Below are 23,440 nucleotides of genomic sequence, written 5' to 3'. Positions count from 1 at the left end.
TAACTTCAGACACCTCTCGAGATTGACAATTTAGCTGGCGTAATTCAGCCAGTCTTACGATAAGACTCTGAGTTTGGTTTTCAGCAATTTCAGCTCTGTTACTACAAGAAATAAGGCTTTCCTTCAAAGCACAAGTGGAAAGCTTGAAGTAATTTATATGGCACTTGAGCTTTGACTCTGAAGCCCTGAGCGCATCCCTTTCTTTCACCAGTTTGTCTAGTGAAAGTAGGACCAACCAACCAGCTTCCTTATACTTCTCATTCTGACAAAACTGTAGAAAGATATCACACATGTGTTCACCCAGAGCCTCGCCTTTCACCAATACCTGATCTACTGGTGGTGATATTTTGAGTATTTGTATCTCCACCTCACGCCATGGATTAGCAGTGACCTCTTTACTGCTGGAAGCAGAGTCATCAACATCTTTAAGACTCACCAGGCTTGAGAACCAATTTAGAAAACTCATCCTTACAATTTTGTTTCTCTAGAACCACTCTCAGTACCAAATGTCTTAGGCTCGGTTCTCCAGAGAAGCAAAACCAGTAAAGTGTATAAATATATATAAAGAGATTTATATAAGGAAACTGCTCACATGATTGTAGATGTTCAAATGTCCCAAGTCTATGGATCAGGGTAGAGGCCTCTCCCAATTCACACAGCCACAGGAGCTGGCGAACCCAAGGTCGGCAGGCCAGAGAGCAGGGCTTCTGCTCACAGGCTGTGAAGGTCGACGAATTTCAATATCAGTAGACAAGACTGCAAGGTTTCTCCTGATTCAAGTAGCTCCAGGGGCTGGCAAACTCAAGATCAGCAGGTCGGGAAGCAGGAGTCTTGCTCACAGGCTGTGAAGATCAACGAATCCCAAGACTGACAGGTAAGCTGCTAGCTCAAGTCCCAAGAACTGGAGGTGAGACAAGAGGCAGCTGCTGGGTCCAGAACAAGCCAAAAACCTTGGCAAGGTAAGCAGGAAGGAAGTAGCCAGCAGAGGGCAGAGAGATGAAGGCTGAGGGGGCAGTAAGCCACCACAGGCCCTGCCCTTACCGATACTACTCAGCAGATTCTGTCATGGGGGTGATCACATATCAGATTTCAGCAGGGAAGTGATCACAACATTATACAGCTGCCAGAACACTGAGAATCATGGCCTAGCCAAGTTGACATACAATCTTAACCATCTCCCTTCTCTAAGCCTCCTGCCACTATTTGTCTGGGTCTTCAGTGTTATCAGCTCAGTGTTATAGCCCCGATCCATATCACAGCTCTTTTATTTGGTCTAGGAGGTTCCTAGTGCAGGGACTCCTGGTCCAAATGACATACTCGTCTCCAGGCTCTTGTTGATTTAGAGGTCCCAAAAAAACCTCTGTGTGATTGGACACTTACATAGGACAACTCTTTGTTAATTTCAAGGCATGGTTTTTCTAGAAGGATCATAAACCAACCAGTCCTATTGGGTGGATTGCAAGCTGCTTATACAATAGCAAACCAACCAATCCTTGCAAGCTGCTTATGCAGACAGCAAACTGACGAATCCTTGCAAGCCATTTAGGCAGATGGCAAACAAACTAATCACTTGGCAGTCTGTGGCCAATCAATCATTTTGGGAGAATTTCAAACCCAGGGCCGGAAAGGTCGTATAAGAGAAAGCCATTGCACCACAAATAGGTGTAAAATCAATATCAGTTAAAAAGGGAGAGATGGAGAAGCCTTGTTCCTCTTTTCCTATTCACCTTGTTCCTGCTCTCCCCACTGGTTCACTTTTATTTTTGTTTCTATCCATCTAGTATTTCTTTATACAAATATAAGCAAATACATAGTCTTTCCTACTTTCTTACACAAATGGTAGCAAGCAACACCATGAACCTTATTCTGCTCTCTGCTTTTTTATATCTAATATAACACAATGATCATTGTGAGTATGTACCTTGGGTTATTTAAGAGCCTCTTATATGTAAATGGATAAGGTCTCTGGGTGAATCAATTGGTTTGCGACTGGCTGCTAACCTAAAGGTTTATGGTTTGAACTCACTCAGGAGCTCCATTGAAGAAACGCCTAGTAATCTGCTTCCATAAAGATTACAGCCAAGAAAACCCAATGGAGCAGTTCTACTCTGTAACACATAGGTTTTGCCGTGAATTGGAATCAACTTGACAGCAAAAGTTTTGTTTTTTTGTTTGTTTATATGTAAATGGTTACTTGGGTTGTTTCTAGTCTTTTGCTATTGCAAACATCACTGCGATAAATATCCTTATATCATTTCAAATATGTGCAGGTGTGTCCATAGAATTAATTTCCAGAATGGGATTGTTAGCTCAAAGGGTAAATGCATTTGCAATTTTGAAAAGTATTGACAAATTCCCCTTTATGGGGATTTGGCACTTCATTAGCAATATATGAGTGCCCCTACATCAATGTGTATTGTCAAGTATTTGGATTTTAGTCAATATGATAGGTGAGCAATGATATGCTATTGCATTTCTCTTGTTTTGAGTGAGGCAGCACATTTTTTCATATGTAAAAAGGCCATCTGTGTTTCTTTTTCTGTGAATTGTTCATGTCCTTTGCCCATCTGTCATTGAATTGTTGTCATTTTCTTCCTGATTTCCATCAGCAATTTATACTTCAGGCGATTTTAAAAAATGATATAAGTAGAAACTATTCTTCCCATTTTGCCATTTGTCTTTGAACTTTGCTTATTGTGGTCTTTGCCACATAGAAATTAACAACTATATGTAGTTGAATCTATCAATCTTTTCTATTACAAATAGTAAATTCTGAGTCATCCTTAGAAAGACCTTCCTCCCTCCAAGATAATATATGCATTTGCCCAGGTTTTCTTCTAATATTTTCCTGTTTTCTTTTTTTCCACATTTAAATCTTGGACTCATTTGCAGCCCAGTGCACTCTTTTAATAACCAGGTTAGTAAAAGATATAGACCAGTAGGTTTCAAATATTTATCTTCAAATTAGATCTTTCTTTCAATGAAATCTTATCCTATATATAGAATAGATGAAATAAGAGCTGCCCTGGTGGTGGAGTTGAGACGCTGTTGCTACTCTTGCCCTCCCCACAGACTCCATAGCCTCTCCATGGAATCCTTAGGATTACTGCAAGCAAAGTGAAAACCACAGATATCTACAAAATAACAACTAGACCAAAATGTTTGATGAGAAAAATGTAAAAAATAACTAAATAAAAAGGACTTTTCTCATTATCTTGGTGTTTGGTGTTGAATTTTTTTTTGACTCCCTTATTTATTTATTTTTCTTTATATGATTTTGTTTATTTTGTTGTTGTTGTTGTTGAGAATATATACAGGAAAACATACACCAATTCAACAGTTTCTACATGTACCATTTAGTGACACTGCTTACATTTTTCAAGGTATATAATCATTCTCTTCCTCCTTTTCTGAGTTGTTCCTCCCCCATTAACATAAATTAACTGCCCCCTAAGGTTTCTATCTAATCTTTTGAGGTGCTGTTGTCAATTTGATCCCATATAGAAAGTTCTTAAAAGAGCATAATGCTCAAGGCAGACATTTTTTACTAATTAAGCTGAACTATTGCTTGGTTTTAAGAAGACTTCAGGGAATATTTTTGGTTGAAGGCCTAAAGATTATCTCAGGGCAATAGTTTCAGGGGTTCATCCAAACTTCATGGCTCCAGGAAATCTTGAGTCCATGAGAATTTTAAATTTTGTTCTGCATTTTCCCCCTCTTGATCAGGATTCTTCTATGGAATCTCTGATCAAAATGTTTAGTAATAGTAGCTAAGTATTTAATGTTTTTTGATGAGGAGATAAGAGGCCCTCCAATGCTATTAGAGGACTAATAGGATTCAAGAACCCCTTTCTGCACAGGCTTATCCTTCTTATGGATAATTTAATTTGTTGTTCCTCTTTGTTCAATTGGAGCCCTGGTGGTGAAGTGGTTAAGAGCTCAGGATGCAAACCAAAAGGTCAGCAATTCAAAACCACCAGCTGCTCCTTGGAAACACTATGGGGCTGTTCTACTCTGTCCTATAGGATCACTATAAGTTAGAATCGACTCGATGGCATTGAAAATACCCCATGATTATACTATGCTATGATTGGCATGGTGGAAAAAGACTGGACCTCGATGTCATATGGGTTCTAATCCTGAATGCTTATTAGCTGTATAAACTTGGGCAAGTTATTTCTGTTTAATAATTATCAGTTCATTCATTCATTTGGTATAATCATTCATTTGTAGCAAATATTTCTTTGAGTGCTTTGTAAAAAAAGTACAGTGGTGGAGCCAGAAGGTAAACAAATAATTTTAATTTTTTAGCTTATGATCATTATAACATCTTCAAAGGAGCATACGGTCCTGTGCAAATGAAGAAAAGGGAGGTTCAGTATTGGGAGTGAGTTGTTCAGGGAAACTAAAGAAGTCAGTTTCAGGATTGATCAGTACATAGGAACTGGTGTGGCAGAGGGAGGGGAAAAGACTTTCAAGTAAATGGAATAGCAAATGTATAATCTCTGAGGTCCAGGAGCTTAGTACATTTAGCAACTGAAAGGAAGGCCAATACTGAGAACATAGATATCATCAGTGGAACATCTGTGTGGAGAAAGGATTATATATGTTTGATGGGTGAGGGGCAAGAGTAGATTTGGGAATACCAGTTAGGAGTCTACTGAGTAGTGTGGGCAAAAGCAATCAGTGGCCTGGAATACAATGACAGAAGTGGAGAGAGAGTGGGTAGATGAGAGAATTACACATAGAAGAGATAGGATTTTGGTAGAAGCAGCAAAAGTATTGATGAAAATTCCCAGGCTTCTGTATGAGTTACTAAGTGGATGTCAGCATCACTTACTGATGTGAAAAATATAATCACGTATTAATTAAAAAAGGCGACCTGATGGCACAGTGGTTAAAGCCATCGACTGCTAATGGAAAAGTTGGTGGTTCGAAACCACCAGTGGCTCCATGGGAGAAAGATGTGGCAGTCTGCTTCCGTAGAGATTTACAGCATAGGAAACCCTCTGGGGTCATTATGAGTTGGAATTGACACGACAACAGTAGGTTATTAATTTAAAAGAATAACACAATATTTGATCATTCTATGATTTAATAAACAATTTGCAAATTAGAGAAACATTCCCTCATATAAGAGAAAGCAGTTTCTAGAGAATGGAGAATTCATAGAGACTTAAATAACTTTTGCTTAAAGAATACAGGTTTCCAAGGTGATTAAGCATTTAATCGCTACTGAGTTAACATCAGAAACCCTGGTGGCGGCGTAGTGGTTAAGAGTTCGGCTCCTAACCAAAAGGTTGGCAGTTCAAATCCACCAGGTGCTCCTTGGAAAAACCTTATGGGGCAGTTCAATGCTGTCCTATAGTGACCTATAGGGTCACTATGAGTTGGAATCGACTTGACAGCAATGGGTTTGGCTTGTTTTTTTTTGAGTCAACCTTGAAAAGGTAACTTCATGAAACGTTCACCCCTCCACCTACCTGAAGTCCTGAAAAAAAAAGCAAAAACCAAAGCCGTTCCCGTCCAGTCCATTCCAAATCACAGTAACCCGATAGGACAGAGGAGAACTGCCTCCATAAAGTTTCCAAGGCTGAAGTCTTGAGACCTCCAGAAATTCAAATTAAGGAAGGCAGAGTCTTTCTCATTTATTTATTTATTTTGTATTTTCATCATTTATTTTCCGTCAAACACATACACACAATCCCATGATGGTTATTCTGATTAGAAATATAACACATGTTCACTGCAGAACTTTTTGAAAATACAGAAAAACATAAAGAAGGAAATTAATGTCAACTATAACCCTACCACTCAGAGAAAAACACTCTTCTTAATGTTTTGATATGCATTCTTCTGTCTTTTTCTTAATGCATGTGCTCAGCGTGTGTATGCATGTGCACATAGACTCATATGTATGCACACTTCTGTGTTACAAATTATAAGCCTGCCATAGTACTCTGGGGGGGGGGCATGTATTTGTTCATTTTTTAAAACATTCACTGATTTTTGTTTGGTTGGTTTGTTTGGTCTTAATTTCAAAGAATTAAAGCAACCCAAATACCCATCAACTGGTGAGTGGGTAAATAAAATATGGTATATCCACACAAAGTAAAACTATTCAGCGATAATAAGGAATGAAGTACTGATACATGCTACAACATGGATAAACCTCAAAAACATTATGCAAAATGAAAGAAGCCAGATGCAGAAGACTCCATAGTGCATGATTCCATTTATCTAACGTGTCCAGAAAGGGCAAATCTCTAGAGACAGAAAATAGATTAGTGGTTGCCTGGGGCAGGGGTAGGAATAGTGATTAACTGTAAATGGGCACGGGGGATCTTACTGGGATGACGAATAGGTTCTAAAACTGGATTGGGGCGATGGTCACACAACTCAGTAAATTTACTAAAAATCATTGCACACTTAAAAGGGTGAATTTTGTGAAATGTAAATAGTAATTCAGTAAAGTTAATTTTACAAAAGAATAAAAGTTTATTTATAAAATTTGGAAAATATAGAAAAACACAAAGAACAAAATAAAAACAACTCATCATCCACTGCACAGGAAGTCTTTCTTGTTTAATCACGGTTAATGGTTTTGTTATGATCTGCTCTTTGGAACAGCCATTTTGGGTGAGAGAGAGAACAAAACAAATTGCTGGTGGATTAATTCTGAGTCAGGAGTTTTTATGGTCATAGATAAGAAAAGCTGTCTTGAAACAAATATCTATTTTTAATATAAATTTGATTCCACACTGAGATGGAGAATTCTGAAAAGGAGCAAGTTTGAGAAAAGAAAAGTTTAGGTTGAAGAGCCTCTCAGACATCCAAGTGGAGATAAGAAGTAGATACTGTAATGGGGCTACAGCTGGAGCAGCATGAAGAAGTCTGGCTACAGATATAAAATTGAGAGCTATGTCATAGACACAGCTAGATGGCCAGGTGGTGTTAAAAGTTTCGGTTCAAGCAACAGTGGCAAATTTCTCGTTTGTGGAGTCCCAATCAGAAGCTCAATATTCTAAATCCTAACCTAAAACATATTCTGAATGTTCCAAGTGTTGACAGTAAAAGTATTAGCAATAATGTTTACCTTAAGCTAAGATTTTTTTCTTAACTTTTCAACAACTACGGAGTGGACAAATGCCATATATACCATGTATTTGTGGTTTTAGGCGTTGGAACTCAGATGAGATGATGGTGAATTGGAACCAGAGAGGGGAGAAAGGCTGAAATGGATATATTGCAAAACAATGTACTGTTACAGAGGCACAAAATGGTGCTTTTGAAGCAGAAGACTGAACTCCACTTCTATCATACTGTTATAGTGAAATATTAAACTGCTAAAAAGAAAATAAGGAGTTTTATTGAAGGCCAAAATAACATTCCATGAAATGGGGAGTCACATAGACATGCAGGCAAGTGGGATGCTAAAGTGTTCCACCTTACAAGGAGCCAGGGAACTTTTTATCAGGTGAGGCAAATAAAGGATTATGTTCACAAGCGTGGGACATGTGTAACAAAGATTCTAAAAGGTTATCAAGTTATGGGAGCCCTGGTGATGCAGTGGTTAAGCCTCTGGCTACTAACCAAAAGGCTGGCAGTTCGAATCCACCAGCTGCACCTTGGAAACCCTATGGGAGAGTTCTACTCTGTCCTACAGGGTCGCTATGAGTCGGAATCAACTTGACAGTAGTGGGTTTGTTTTTTTTTGTTTTTTGGTATCCAGTTATAAACAAGCTACAAACTTTCTTAACATAAAGTTTTATTGTAACATTAATCTCTTATTTCCTGACACTACTTGACTAAGGCAATATTTCTAAAGTGAGCTTTATGAACATTTTTGATGTGGAAGTTCAGTGATGAATCGCATGCCTAACCTAAAAACCACACCCATTGCCGTTGAATCGATTCCAACTCATAGTGACCCTACACAAAACCAAAAAACCAAACCCATTGCTGTCGAGTCAATTCCGACTCCTAGCGACCTAAAGGACGGAGTAGAACTGCCCCATAGAGTTGCCAAGGAGTGGCTGGTGGATTCAAACTGCCGAGCTTTTGGTTAGAGCTCTTAACCGCTGTGCCATCAGGGCCCTATACACTCAAACTTAATTGAAGTTCTTGAAATGTAAAAACAACCATTTGGTTAGGAGAAAATTAACCTTAAATCTGAAGCCTTTTTTGTAATATAAACATTGCTTATCTGGCTAAGGGTGAGTTAGGGCTTAAGAGCGGTTATGATAGCAAGTCGCTTGAAATGTAAATATTTGTAACAGGTGCTGGGCAAATCTTTATTTAGAAGTTCCGGCTTTTGTTACTCAAGCAATAAACTGACAAAAGGCTAAATGATTTCTTCAGAAGAATAGTGAAGAAGTATAGTGAGGACTTATACGTGCAGATAGTTTCTTTAGATTTTACAGTAGAAATGAAAATCTTAGTTTAATTCAGAATGGAGTTTCTTAATTTTAGGTCTGCAATCACCTAATTTAGAAATGCCAGCACCTCAGATTCTACAATTTACATACACAATACTTTCGAAGGAGCCCTGGTGGCACAGAGGTTAAGTGCTTGGATGCTAACCCAAAAGGTCAGTGGTTCGAACCTACCTGCCGTTCCATGGGAGAAAGATCTGACGGTATGCTTCTGTAAAGACTACAGCCTTGGAAACCCTATGGGGCAGTTCTACCGTGTCTTTTAGGGCCACTATGAGTTGGAATTGACTTGACAGCAATGGGTTTATTGGTTGCCATACTTTTGAGTTGGACTTTCCGAAAATCCATTCTCCTTCCCTCGACTGACAAATTTCCAACTTGTTTAAATTAATGTTTTAGTTTTTTTATACAATAAATAGTTTATTACAGAAACTTACTACCCTGTTAGACTTTGTAACCTAATCCAGTTTCTACTAAGGTCCCGGTCTCCTTGCCACTGTGTTTGGTTTTAAGTCTTGTCAGAGACACATTGATAGCAGATCTCCTGCTTTGATTTTGAGGTTTTCTTACCTAAGAAACCAAATACATATTCCCTTTAAAGAAATCCATGACCAAAATTAATCAGCCAGTAGGCTTTTCTTTCACCCAAAGTTGCAAATCCTTTCTTTACTGTTGGAATTTCAAAATTTGAATTTCAAAACATATGGCTGGGTGGAGGGCCAGAGACCACTTTTTGACCTGATATCCCTTGACCTCAGTAAAACGGTGGGGCGGGGAACAGGGTTCCATCAATCGCGTGAAAATTAGCCAATTGTTGATCTTCTTATTCAAGCCATTTGCTTTTTCTGGAATCAAAATGGTCTACCTATTTGCATATAGAATAACTGCTCAGAATAAACCTTTTGTTCAAATTTTGTTGAGTTTTGAGTATTTTTTTTTTTAATATTTTATTGTACTTCAGTTGAAGGCTTACAGAACAAATAGTTTCTCATGAAACAGTTGTACACATGTTGTTTTATGACATTGGTTAACAACCCCACAACATATTAACCCTCTAAATTCTCAACCTTTTTTTTTTTTTTTTGGTGAAAATACACATAGCCAAAGATACACCGTTTCAAAAATTTCTGCATACACAGTTCAGTGACATTGACTACGCTCTTCGAATTGTGCTGTTATTCTCACTTAAGATGAAGGCTTACAGAACAAAATAGTTTCTCATTTAACAGTTACTACAAATGCTGCCCTATGACAATGGTTAACAATCTCACAACACATCAACAATATCCTTACTCAACCTTGGGTACCCTATCACCAGCTTCCTTGTCCCCTTCTGCCTTCTGGCCCTTGTCACTGGACTCCTGTACCTCGTTAGTCTCATTTGGTTTTACGGGGCTGTCCACTCCCAGGCTGAACAGTGAACCTCGGAGGTAACTTCACCACTGAGCTAAAAGGGTGTCTGGGGGCCATACTCTCGAGGTTTCTCCAGTCTCCTTTAGGCCAGTAAATCTGGTCTTTTTTTTGTGAGTTAGAACTATGCTCTACATCCTTCTTCAGCTCTGTCCAGAACCCTCTGTTGTGATCCTGGTCACAGCAGTCAGTGGTGGTAGCCGGGCTGAGTTTTGAGTATTTTTAAACAGCCCACTAGGTCAAATAGCAAGGTTCTGAAAGTAATGAGGCACTTAACTATAGTCACTGGAGGGATCTAAGAACTAAGCATTGTTTTAGGGGAAAAACACACAAAATTTAGTAAAGCAAAAAGAAAAGTCTTATTCAGCATACATTCAAAAGGGCAAAGGTAGGAAGCAGACAACCATCCTGCCAGAGCCATGTCTGTCTGAGTCCAAGGAAATATCACAGAACAAAAGTGGGAAAGCAGACAAGCATGCTGCTAGAGCCATGTCAGTCCAAGTCCAAAGAACATTACAAAATAGGCAAGCATGCTGAACAAGCATGCTGGCCACAGCCATGTCCAGAGACCATTACAGAGTCATCAGTATATATTAACATTGGAAATGGGCAAAACCATTGAAAGCTTCACCTTTTCACAGATTGGCTAGAAACTGTGATCCTACATTTTGAACCATCTTTCTTAACAGTCATTGGTACAGGTTTCAGTACTGACAGTCTGGAAGGTCCTCATTGGTCCAGCAAATCTTACTATTCCCTAAATGCTAATAGGAAAAGAATAGAAAGTCTTTTGTGTTCTGTTTGATTGGCCTTATGTGGAGGTTTCCCTAAAAGATATATTCCAAAGTTATCCTAGCTATTGTCTTTACACCTCAGGGCCCAGTTGATGTATCCTTGTGAGGCCTTGTGAGCCCAGCTCCTGCTGGGTCACATTCTCTTTGCTCAAGAACAGGGAATAATAATTCCAGTATTATTTCCTAAATTCAGCATTTAGTTCTCAAAGTATGATTCTTTTACCGCAGTAACGTGGATTGGAGCCATCTGCTGCAATAGCCAATTCTGAGACAGGGTGAGGTGAGCAGCAAGATGTTTATTATATATCTATATATAGGAGACAGAGGGGAACAGATTCCTCCAAAAAACCTATCTCCCCTACTGGAGATCGGCTGAAGGCTTTTATAGGGACAGGATTATGGATCTTAGAAGTTTGTGTTAGTTTCCCCTTGAGGTGGTGATGTCTTAGATGAGTTAATCTTCTACTGGTATTCTTGGCGGTTATCTGGTGACATCCTTGGGGATTATCTGGCAACATCCTGGTTTTTTCTTGTCACAAGATGGGTGCTTTGTTTGGTTTTTATCCTTAGATCATTATCACTTGTTTTCCACCCTCCAAGGAGGAACATCGGTTAATCTTAAACCTTTTGTATAGACTGAAGAAACAAGATCATGAGACTATGTGGCGGTTAGCAATGGGGAGTAAATAATAGGCCTGTGCAGCCTCTTCCAATCCCAGCACCAGCAGCATGAGCACCATCTGAGAATCTCTGCTACCAATATTTCCTCACCCTCCACCCCATAAATACGGAAATAACACTCCTCCCTTTAAAATCTTCCGTCTAAGGTTACTAAGTTATAACCGATCCTTAAGTATTGATTATTGAATCTGTAATGGTGAAAAGGAAAATTAGTAACAGACATCTTTGATTTTAAGATTTTCCTTATCCACGAAACCAAACATTAACCATAAAAAGCTTGACCGAAACTGCAGAAGCCTGTCAGAAACTGCTCTATAGTAACATAAATTTGTCTTATCCGGCTAGAAAAGGACTGTCAACAAACCATTACCTCCTAATATAAATCTAAAAAAGTCTTAACAGCTGCAGGCGGGTGGAGGGCCAAATTATTAGCAGCCAGGCCGGAAGTAACCCGATATCAGTTGATCTCATTACAGGGTTCAATCACATTAAGATTAGCCAATGGCTAGACAAAACAGCAACTGAGCTCTGACCCGAGCCTACACCTCGAGGTGGACCACCGACCAAGACGCCCGCCCCGCAAGACCGCCCACGGGGGCCTCAATGGCTAGCGGTGCGCCCGCCCACAGAGCGCTCCGCAGGCTTCGGCCACATGAACAAGCGGGACAAGCAGCGCGGTAGACCTCGCAGACTCATAGCGCCGCGGGGTACGGTGGAAGGAACCCAGAGTCTCTTAAGCCTCTCCCGAGAACGCCGCGGCCTAGCGCTGGAAGCGAGCGGTCGAGAAGCCCCTACCGTGCCCAATCGCCTGCCAATCGCAGCGTGCGACTCGGGCGCACAGCCGGGAGGAGCCAGCGTCGTACAGTCTACAATCGGTGAGGAGGCGGGGCGCCGGCGATGCCCCGCCTCGCGGCTCTGGCTAGCCAATCGTAGTCCGCGGTGCCTGTCTGGCCGGCGGCGCGGCGCGGCCTGTGCCTCGCCGTCTTCTTACAGTCTGAAGAGGTCGTGCATCCGTGTGGAAGTGGTGCCTCAGAGATGTCCGGTGGAGGCCGCTTTCCGGGCCAGAAGGTACGCTGTGGGCTGTGACGGGCGGCGCACTCTCGCCGCGCTGTTTCCAGCGAGCCTCTTGGAGCCGAGCGGGAAGTAGTGCTCCGCCCTGTGCCTTCTTCGGCGGGTCCGCGGAGCGCGCTTCGCTGGCCGCGAGCTGGCAGGGGCGGGCGTGAGGGTGGGCGCTGTGTCCAGGAGCCCCCCGGACAAGGCTGCGGCAGGTTCAGTCTACGAGGGTGGACTGGACTGGTCGCGGTGCCCAGTCCCGTGGTCGGTCTCCTGCCCAGGTGTACGGACTCAGCTCTCCACCGGCTATGGGCTCTCCGGCGCGGCCTGCTCACCCGCGCCTCCCAGGCTGGATGCACAGAGCGGGGAGAAGAGCTCAGCCGGAGACTGGAGCGAAGAGCCACTTCCTGGGAAGGCGAGGGGTCGCATTCGTAGAGGTGACAAAAGTGGCAACTGGGAATTAATGTGTGAGATAGATACTACCCTAGCTGATTTTTGCAGTCCTTTTGCCTCTTCTTTATTCCGTCGTATAACACCAAGATACTGGTAGATAATTGGAATGGCTCCGTCATTTTTTTCCAGATATGTCTGTTGCCTAAACTTTCTCTGAATCTTTTTCTTCAGTGGGAGAGGAGTCTGAAGCTAACCTCTCCATGTCATTGTATACCAGCGTCTACCACAGTGTTTAGGCAGAAGTAGGTATGCGGGAAATTAGCAAGAATTATATTTAAATGCTTGAACTTGTACTCGTGAGTACATCCTTTTTGCCATCCCATTCATTGTGTTTCTTCTGGAATGTGTCTTTAATCATTTTAAAGCTCTTTTTAAATTCCTTGCTAATAAACATACTTGTCTCATCATACTAAAACAAAACGAAACAAAAAAGTAAACACAGTGCTTCCTTTCTTGACTTGTCTTACTTTTACCCAAAAGCTTCCAAAAAAAATAGTGTACATATACTGATTCCACTTCCTTATCACTACCACGTTTCCTTGCTTCTCAGTTGAACTGTCTGCCACACTGTCGATTTTTTTATAACTGATTGTAGGGAGTAGAAACTCAAGTCAAACTTATTTATCGATTGTAAGTTACATCCTGATTTCAGAAATATTAAAATGTGAAAAAGAAAGATATAGTAATGACTAACTCTTTGAAACTGCTAAATTGAATTTAAGTTATTTGGTCACTACAACATTTGACCCATTTACCTCCAGCTTTTATTTCCTTTGGGACATCTCTGATATTGCTATTCTAATTTTCTGTCTTGCAAGTAGTCATTACTTCTCTTTACTGTCTTTCTCCCATGTTGTAATTTTTGACCTAGTCCTTTTTCTTACATGTTTGCTCTGGGCAGCTGATATCATTGATATCAACCCTGTGGGGCAGTTCTGCTCTGTCCTTTAGGGTTGCTATGAGTTGGAATCGGCTTGATGGCAGCGGGTTTGGTTTTTTGGTTTAGGTCACTGCTGTAGATGACTTTGAGATCTGTATTTCATTCTCGACCTTCCTCCTGAGTTCAGTTAAACTCAGTATATCAAAGTCATCATACTCTCACTCTCAGTTCTAACAGTTCCTTTTGACTTAAAAAGGTTAGCGTTTTTTGAGTGATATTTACTGTCCTCTTTATTCTATCAGTTTTCAAGACCCTATCAGTTTCTCTTTTTTAATAGTTGTATTAGTTATATAACAAATTGCCTCAAAACTGAAACAGCTTAAAACAGACATTTATTATATAACAGTTTCTGAGAGTCAGGAATTTAGTAATGGCTTACTTGGGTGGTTCTAGCTCAGTGTCTCCCATAAAGTTGCAATTAAATAAAAGGTAGACGGGTTAGAGGATCCATGTCCAAGCTCAGCCACATGATTGTTGTCAAGTTTCAGTTCCTTTCCATGTTTCATAGGGCAGCTCACAACATGGCAGCTGGCTTCCACAAGTATGAAAGAGGTAGTGACCAAGATGGAGGTTCCAATGTTTTTTATAACCTAATCTCAAAAGTGACATACACTCACTTCTGCCCTTTTCTGTTGGTCACATAGAAAAACCTGGTACAGTGTAGGAGGGGATTAGATAGGCTATGAATGCCAGGAGTGGGAATCATAGGTGGATGACCGTCTTGGAGGCTAGCTACCATGATAGTACGGCGTCAAAAAGTTCTTTTTTATTTCTATCACCCTAGGCTTGAATTTCTTCTTCAGTTCTTTCAGCTTGAGAAATGCTGAGCATGTTTTTCCCCTTTGGTTTTCTAACTCCAGGTCTTTGGACCTTTCATTATAATACTTTATAACATGCAGGAAGCATCAAAAGAAGATGGATGGAATACACAGTTACTGTACCAAAAAGAATTGGTCCATCTTCACCCATTTCAGGGGGTAGCATATGATCAAGAACCGATTGTATTGAAGGAAGAAGTCCAAGCTGCACTGAAAACACAAGGCTCTGGAAATTAACAATACCTATTGAGATGTTTCAACAAATGGATGATTGCTGGAAGTGCTCAGTCATCTGTGCCATGAAATTTGGAAGACAGCTGCCTGGCGAACTGACTGGAAGAGATCCATATTTGTGCCCATTCCAAAGAAGTGTGATTGGCAGAATGCAGAAATTATCGAACAATACCATTAATATCACACACAAGTAAAATTTTGCTGAAGATCATTCAAAACCGGTTGCAACACTACATTGACAGGGAACTGCCAGAAATTCAGGCTGGATTCAGAAGAGGACATGGAACAAGGAATATCATTGCTGATATCAGATGGATCTTGGCTGCAAGCAGAGAATACCAGAAAGATGTTTACCCGTGTGTTACTGACTATGCAAAGGCATTCAACTGTGTGGATCATAACAAATTATGGATAACATTGTGTCAAATGGGAATTCCAGAAAACTTAACTGTGCTCATGCAGAACCTGTACATAGACCAAGAGGCAGTCATTTGAACAGAACAAGGGGATACTGTGTGGTTTAAAATCAGGAAAGGTTTATGTCAGGGTTGTATCTTTTCAGCATACGTATTCAATATGTATGCTGAACAAATAATCCGAGAAGCTGGACTGTATGAAGAAGAACACAGCATCAGGATTAGAGGAAGACTTATTAACAACCTGCATTATGCAGATGACACAACCTTGCTTGCTGAAAGTGAAGAGGACTTGAAACACTTACTGATGAAGATCAAAGACGACAGCCTTCAGTACGGATTACACCTCAACATAAAGAAAAAAATCCTCACAACTGGACCAGTAAACAACATCATGATAAATGGAGAAAAGATTGAAGTTGTCAAGGATTTCGTTTTACTTGGATCCACAATCAACGCCCATGGAAGCTGCAGTCAAAAATCAAACAACGTATTGCGTTGGGCAAATCTGCTGCAAAAGACCTCTTTAAAGTGTTCAAAAGCAAAGATGTCGCTTTGAGGGCTAAGGTGTGCCTGACCCAAGCCATGGTATTTTCAGTTGCCTCATGCATGCAGAAGCTGGACAGCAAACAAGGAATACTGAAGAATAATTGATGCCTTTGAATTATGGTGTTGGCGAAGAATATGGAATATACCGTGGATTGCCAGAAGAACTAACAAATCTCTCTTGGAAGAAGTATAGCCTGAATGCGCCTTAGAAGCCAGGATGGTGAGGCTTCATTTCATGTACTTTGGACGTGTTATCAGGAGGGATTGGTCTCTAGAGAAGGACATCATGCTTGGTAACGTAGAGGGTCAGTGAAAAAGAGGAAAACCCTCAATGAGATGGATTGACACAGTGGCTGCAACAATGGGCTCAAATATAGCAATGATTGTGAGGATGGCGCAGGATCGGGCAGTGTTTTGTTCTGTTGTACTTAGGGTAGCTGTGAGTTGGAAGGAGTTCGACGGCACCTAAGAACAACAACAGTCACCCTAGGTCAGACTCGAAGTACTTCATGCTTGGAGTGTTTAATGTGTAATACTAACTAGCATTCTAACTTTTGAGGTAACTTTCCCTTCAGCACAACTTCAATTATATTGCTATTCTTCTGCTTAAAAGCCCCTTTACTTCTTATTGACTACGTAACCAATTATATGGGATTTGCTCTGGTGGTGCAGATGGTTAAGTGCTTGGCTGCTAACCAGAAGGTTGGCAGTTTGAACCCATCTGGCCACTCTGGGAGAAAGATCTGGCGATCTGCTTCCGTGAAGATTACAGATAAGAAAACCCTATAGGGCAGTTCTGTTGTCACATGGGACCACTATTGACTCGATGGCACCCCATGTAACAACAACACTGTACTAAGTGCTTTATATGTATTAACTCAATTCTTTTAACAATTTTATGAGGTAGATACTATGATTAGTTTTATTTTATGGATGAGAAATTGATGCACAGCTGAGAGGTTAAATAATTTGCTCAAGTAAGTGAGGAAGTGAGCCCAGGTGGTCTGCTCCAGATTTTGCTTATGTTTAGGCTCTTATAGCCTGTTATTTAAAGTTTCCATACTATGGCCGTGCTGTAGTCTGTAATTTTACAATTTTGTCCGTTATTTCTCCTCCAGGTAAACGCCACTGTTTAACTTTTTTTTTTTTTTTTTCCGGTTCTTGGTGTTTGCTCATGTTAATCTTGGTGCAGTATAATTCCCTTCCTCCCATTTCTGCTTATTGAAACCCTACTTATCTTTCAGATTCCACTGTCTACCTAGTCATCCTAGTTATTAATGAACTCTCTTCTATATTCTTGTGGGACTTTGTTTACATCACTCTTATAATTTTATCTTTTGTATTAGGTTTATTTAGGAGCCCTGGTTGTGCAGTGGTTAAAGCGCTTGACTACTAACCAAAAAGTCAGCAGTTTGAACCCACCAGCAGCTCTGAGGGAGCAAGATGTGACTGCTTTCGTAAAGATTTACAGCTTTGAAAACCTGTGGCGCAGTATGAGTTGGAACTGACTCGATGGCAGTGTTTTTTTTTGTATCTGTGTCTTTATTCCATTATTGTGTAGACATTGTAAGATTAGGGACTTGTCTTCCTCACCCTGTCCCCCCGATAATCCCTTGTACATTTTGTTGTTGCTGTTGCTAGTTGCTGTCGAGTTGGCCCTGACTTATGGCAACCTTATGAAACAGCCCGGTCCGCATCATCGTATCAGTTGTTGGTACGTTTGAGCCCATTGTTGCAGCCATAGTGTCAGTCCATCTCATGGAGGGCTTCCCTCGTTTTCATTGACCCTCCACTTTACTAAACATGACGTCCTTTTCTAGCGATTGATCTTTCCTGATGATGTGTCCAAAGTAAGCAAGACGAAGCCTCACCATCCTTCTAAGAAAGATTCTATCTGTACTTTCTCTAAGACTGATTTGTTCTGTCTTCTGTCAGTCTATGGTATATTTAGTATGCTTCACCAGCATCACAATTCAAATGCATCAGTTCACTTTCAGTCTTCCTTTTTCATTGTCCTGCTTTCACATGTATATGAAGTGATTGAAAATACCATGGTTTGGGGTCAGGCACACTTTAGTCATCAAAGTAACATGTTTGCTTTTTAACACTTTAAAAAGGCCTTTTCTAAAAAAATTATTTTTTAATTTAACTTTATTTTTGGTGAAAATATACACACAAAACTTGTTCCCATTCCACAGATTCTAGATATAACGATCAATAACATTGGTGACATTGTTCACTTTGTGTCAACATTCTTGTGTGTTTTTTTTTGTATTCTAGTTGTTTCACTTTCATTTAATTAATCTCCCTGCCTCCCAGCCTTCTCATCTATGCTTCGTAATTGTTGATCCTTTGGTCTTACGTAGATAATTTATTTTTATATTTTTTTAAGATACACAATACTCAAGGGTGACAATCTACTCTTTGGGTTAAACTGTTACATAGTTTAAAGGTGACTTCAGAGGATAGTTTCAATTCAAGGGCTGAAGAGCAATTTAGGGCCATAATCTCGGTGACTCCTTCAGCCTCAGTAGGTCTGGTAAGTTTGGATTCTTTGAGAATTTGAAGTTCTGTTCCACATTATTCTTCCTTTTTTATCAGTATTCATCTATTGTGTTCCTGATCAGAAAGTTCAGTAGTGGTAGCTGGGCACTATCTAGTTCTTCTGGTCTCAAGGTGGAGGAAGCAGTGGTTCATGTAGATTATTAGTCCTGTAGTCCAGTTCCTTTTCTGATTGTCGGGTTTCCTTTTTTCTCTTCTGTTTCAGACAAATAAAGACAGTACTGGTATCTTAGATGGCAGTTTGTAAGCTTTTAAGACCCCAGATACTACTCACACCATACTGGGAAGTAGAACATAAACATTTAACTGTATTATGCCAGCTGACTCGATTGTCCCATGAGTACGTGACCCTACGCTCCCAAACCAAGAGAACTAATCCCATGAGGTAGTTGGTTATGTCTAATTAATATCAGCATTTGTAGGCACCCCTCACCCTTTATTTTTATTATTATTTTTTGGTTATTGGTGCAAAACCATACACACCCTAGTGTTTGCCCATTCATCCTTTGTCCCTGTGTGCAGCTTATTGACATCCATTCCGTCAGTCATGCTGTGCAAACTTCACTCATATTTGGTGCCGGCTAAACAGATCTTTTTTTTTAGATTGTGAAAATATTCATCACAGAACGTTTACCAACTCAACAATTTTCACATGTACAGCTCAGTAACATTGATTACATTCTTTATAATGTACAACTATTCTCACTCTCTTTTTACGAATCATTCTACCACCTTTAATGTACACTAAATGCTCCCTAAGCAAAAACTACCCCTTCACCCCCTGCTTTCTACCCATTGCCACTAATAATCTTTGGTTTTCATATACTTGGTTATTTCGTATAAGTGAGAGTATAGTATTTGTTTTTTTGCAACTTATTTCTCTCAGCATGTTTTCAGGGTTCATCCATGTTGTGGCATGCATCAGGACTTCATTTCTCTTTACAGCTGAGTAATATCCATTGTATGTATATACCACGTTTTGTTTATCCATTTATCTGTTGATGGACATTTTGGTTTTTTCCACCTTTTGGGTATTGTGAAAAGTGCTGCAGGCTTACATGTTTCTGTTTGTGTTCCTGGGTCATATGGTGGTTCTGTGTTCAACTTTTTGAAGAACTACCAAATTATTTTCTGTAGCGGCTGTACCATTTTACATTTCATATCATCACCAACATCTGTTTTCGATCAATGCCGTTCTAATGGGGGTTAGGTGGTATCTTGTTGTGGTTTTGATTTGCATCTCCCTAATGGCTAATGAAGGAGCCCTGGAGACGCGGTGGTTAAGAGCTTGGCTGCTAACCAAAAGGTCGGCAGTTTGAACCTGCCAGCCACTCCTTGGAAACCCACAATGGGGCAGTTCTACTCTGTCCTGTAGAGTCGCTATAAGTTGAAATTGTCTCGACAGCAATGGGTTTGGGTTTGATTTTTTTGGTAATGGCTAATGAAGGAGCCTTGGTGGCGCAGTGGCTAAGTGCTTGCTGCTAACCTAAAGGTCGGTGGTTCAAATCCACTAGTCGCTCCATCGGAGAAAGATGTGGCAGTCTGCTTCTGTAAAGATTTACAGCCTTGGAAAGCCTATGGGGCAGTTCTGCCCTGTCCTGTAGGGTCACAATAAGTTGGAATCAACAGCAGCGGGTTTGGGGTTTTAGTTTAATGGCTAATGACATTGAATATTTTTTCATGTTCTTGTTGGCCATTTGAATATCCTCTTTGGTGAAATGCCTGTTCAAGTCCTTTGCCCATTGTTTGATTGGATTGTTTGCCTTTTTGTTGTCAAGCTGTGTAAGTATTTTATGTATTTGGGTATTAGACCTTTACTGGATGTACGGTTTCCCAAAGTTTTCTCACAATCTATAGGTTTTCCTTTTACTCTGATGATAAAGTTCTTTGATGAACAACACATTTAATTTTTATGATGTCCCTTTTATTTTGTGATTTGCTGCTTGTGCTTTTGTTGTAATATCTGATAATCCATCATTAAATACTGGGTTCCTCCACCGAAGCCCCTATATTTTCTTCTGCGCATTTTATGATTTTAGTTTTCACATTTAGGCCCTTGATCCATTTTGAATTGGTTTTCATGTATGGTATGAGGCATGGATCCTGATTCATTCTTCTGCATGTGGAAATCCAATTTTCCCAGCACCGTTTATTGAAGAGACTCTTCCTCCCCCATATACTGGACTTGTCCAAAATCGGTTAACCATAGATAGTTGAATTTACTTTTGTACTCTCAATTATGTTCCATTGGTCTATATGTCTATTATTATACCAAGATCAGGTTGTTTTGATTATTATAACTTTATAGTCTGTTTTGAAATCAGAAAGTATGAGTCCTCCCACTTTATTCTTAGTCTTCAAATGCTTGCCCTTTCATGTAAATTTTAGGATTGACTTTTCCATTTCTGTGAAAAGGGCTCTTGGAATTTGATGGGGATTGCATGGAATTTATGGAAGGCTTTGAGTAGTATACATCTTAACTATAAGAAGTTTTCAATCCATGAACATGGAATGTCCTTCCATTTATTTAGATTTTTTTTGGCAATGTTGTATAGTTTTCTGTGTACAAGTTTTTCACCTTCCTGTTAAATTTATTCCTAGGTACTTTATTCTCCTAGATGATATCATCAATAGTGATGCTTCCTTTATTTCTTTTTCTCCTTGCTCATTGCTTATGCATAGAAACTCAACTAGTTTTTGTGTGTTGATGTTAAACCCAGCCACTTTGCAGAATTCAGTTATTAGATGTAATAGCTTTCTTGTGGAATCATTGGGGTTTTTTATGTGCAGTATCATGTCATCTGCAAAAAGGGATAATTTTATTTCCTTCCTAATTTAAACGCCCTTTTTTCCCCTAGTCTAATTGCTCTGCCTAGGACTTCCAGGTAGACATCCTTGTCTTGTTACTTATCTAAATAAGAAAGCTTTCAATCTTTATCCATTGAGTGATGTTAGCTGTAGGTTTTTAAAAAATGTCCTTTATTATATTTAGGAATTTCCATTCTATTCTTATTTTTTTGATGTTTTTATCATGAAAGGGTGTTGAATTTTGTCAGATGACTTTCCACATTGATTTGATGATCGCATGGGTCTTTTCTTTTGTTCTATGAATATAGTGTATTAAATTGATTTTCTAATGTTGACCCATCCTTGCATTCTTGGGATAAATCTCCCTTGATCATCGTGTATAATCCTTTTAATAAGCTTTTGGATTCAGTTTGCTAGTATTTTGTTGAGTATTTTTGCATGTATGAGCATTAGGAATATTGGTTTGTCGTTTTCTTGTAATGTCCTTATCTGGCTTTTTTATCCAGGATGCTCGCCTCATAGAATGCGTTAGGAAGTATTCCTTACTCTTTTGTTTTTTAAAAATGTTTAAGTAGGATTGTAGTTACTTCTATAAATATTTGGTCAGATTCCCCAGTGAATCCATCCGGTCTAGGGCTTTTCATTGTTGGGAGGTTTTTGATTACTGATTCCATCTCTTTACTTGTTACAGGTTAGTTACTGTAGGTTAATTGATATCCAGTACTTCTTTTTGAGTCATGTAGGGTGTGTTTCTAGGAATTTGTCCATTTTTTCTAAAGTATGTAATTTGCTGGCATACAACTGTTCATAGTATTCCCTTACAATTCTTTTTTTCTATGGAGTTAGTTTTAATGTCCCCAGTTTTTATTTCTGTATCTACATATTTACATCATTTCTTTTTTAGTCTATCTAAAGATTTGTTGATTTTATTGATCTTTTCAAAAAACCGACTACTGGTTTCACTAATTCTATTGGTTTTCTTCTCTATTTCATTTATTTCTGCTGTGGTCTTTATTTTTTTCTTTCTCCTGGTAGCTTTGCATTAGTTTGATTTTTCTTTTTCTAATTCCTCAAGTTGTAGGATTAGATTATTTAGGATCTTTGTTGTTTTTCAATATAGGCATTTATTGCTATGAATTTTTCTCTGAATACTGCCTTTGCTGCATCCCATAGGTTTTGATATGTTCTATTCTCAGTTTCATTTGACCCTAAGTATTTTTAAAAATTTCTCTCTTGATTTCTTTTTTTCTCAGTGGTTGTTTAATAGAGTGTTATTTCGTTTCCACATATTTGTGTATTTTTCCTGTTTTTTTTTTTTTTTTTGAGTTATTTCTGATGAAGCAAAACCAAAATTATCTGGATTTTAAAAGTGTGGATAGACCTGAATGATAACTGGAACTGAAAAAATTATGGGTTGAAGTCTTACTAGAAACTTAATCTTCATCTTAGAAAACAAAGGTAGCATGTGCATCACATAACAACCAAATCTCTTGACTGGCAGAGTTGGAAACAGCTGTGCTCTGCTCAGTGATAACCACTGACCACACTGCTTTGAATATGTGTCGTCCTCCACAGTCCTGGCAATAATCCAAACCTACCATGTCAGGCTCCTGAAAGGTCTAACTATGCCTCTTCCAAGTCTTCCATTTCAGGGCTTCGACCTGTAATTTTTCCTGTTCTGATTATAGTTCCACTTCACCCAAATTTTAAAAACCCATATCTATTTCAATTCCGTTTCATCAACAATGACAGAACTGGTTTGAACTGGTTCGAAGCCCTCACTTCATTGTGATTGGAAAAAATACTCTCCATGATTTCTGTCTTTTCACATTTATTGAGATTTGTTTTGTGTCCTAAGATATGGTTTATCCTGGGGAATGTTCCACATGTAGTATAGAAGAATGTATATTGTGCTGTTGTTGGATGGAGTAATCTACATATGTCTGTTAGGTCTAGGTGGTTAATAGTGTTCAAATCTTGTCTTTATTGATCTTTCTGGTTTTTCTGTCCATTACCAGAAGTGGTGTATTAAAGTTCCCAACTATTATAATAGACTTATGTATATCTCTTTTCAACTCTGCCAGTATTTATTTTATAAATTTTTTTTTTCTCATGAAACAGTAGTACACACATTGTTTTATGACATTGGTTAACAACCCCACAACATGTCAACCCTCTAATTTCTCAACCTTTTTTTTTGGTGAAAATACACATAGCCAAAGATACACCATTTCAAAAATTTCTACATGCACAGTTCAGTGACATTGACTACGCTTTTTCAATTGTG

At 39.4% G+C, this 23,440-nt stretch overlaps 1 protein-coding gene across 1 annotated transcript in view; it reads left to right on the top strand.

Annotated features, from left to right (window-relative positions):
- Positions 1 to 11,972: 11,972 nt before the first annotated feature.
- Positions 11,973 to 23,440, top strand: part of LOC111820453 (DNA repair-scaffolding protein-like) — a 691,204-nt gene continuing 679,736 nt past the window's right edge. The window contains exons 1-2 of the mRNA XM_023730855.1: positions 11,973 to 12,179; positions 12,254 to 12,388. Of these exons, the coding sequence (XP_023586623.1) occupies positions 11,973 to 12,179; positions 12,254 to 12,388 (342 nt within the window). The remainder of the gene's footprint in view (positions 12,180 to 12,253; positions 12,389 to 23,440) is intronic.

The sequence above is a fragment of the Trichechus manatus genome, unplaced genomic scaffold (genome assembly GCF_000243295.1).
Source record: "Trichechus manatus latirostris isolate Lorelei unplaced genomic scaffold, TriManLat1.0 scaffold00038, whole genome shotgun sequence".
NCBI lineage: Eukaryota > Metazoa > Chordata > Mammalia > Sirenia > Trichechidae > Trichechus > Trichechus manatus.
Note: the sequence above shows the minus strand (reverse complement) of the source record. Positions and strands in the feature narration are given on the sequence as shown.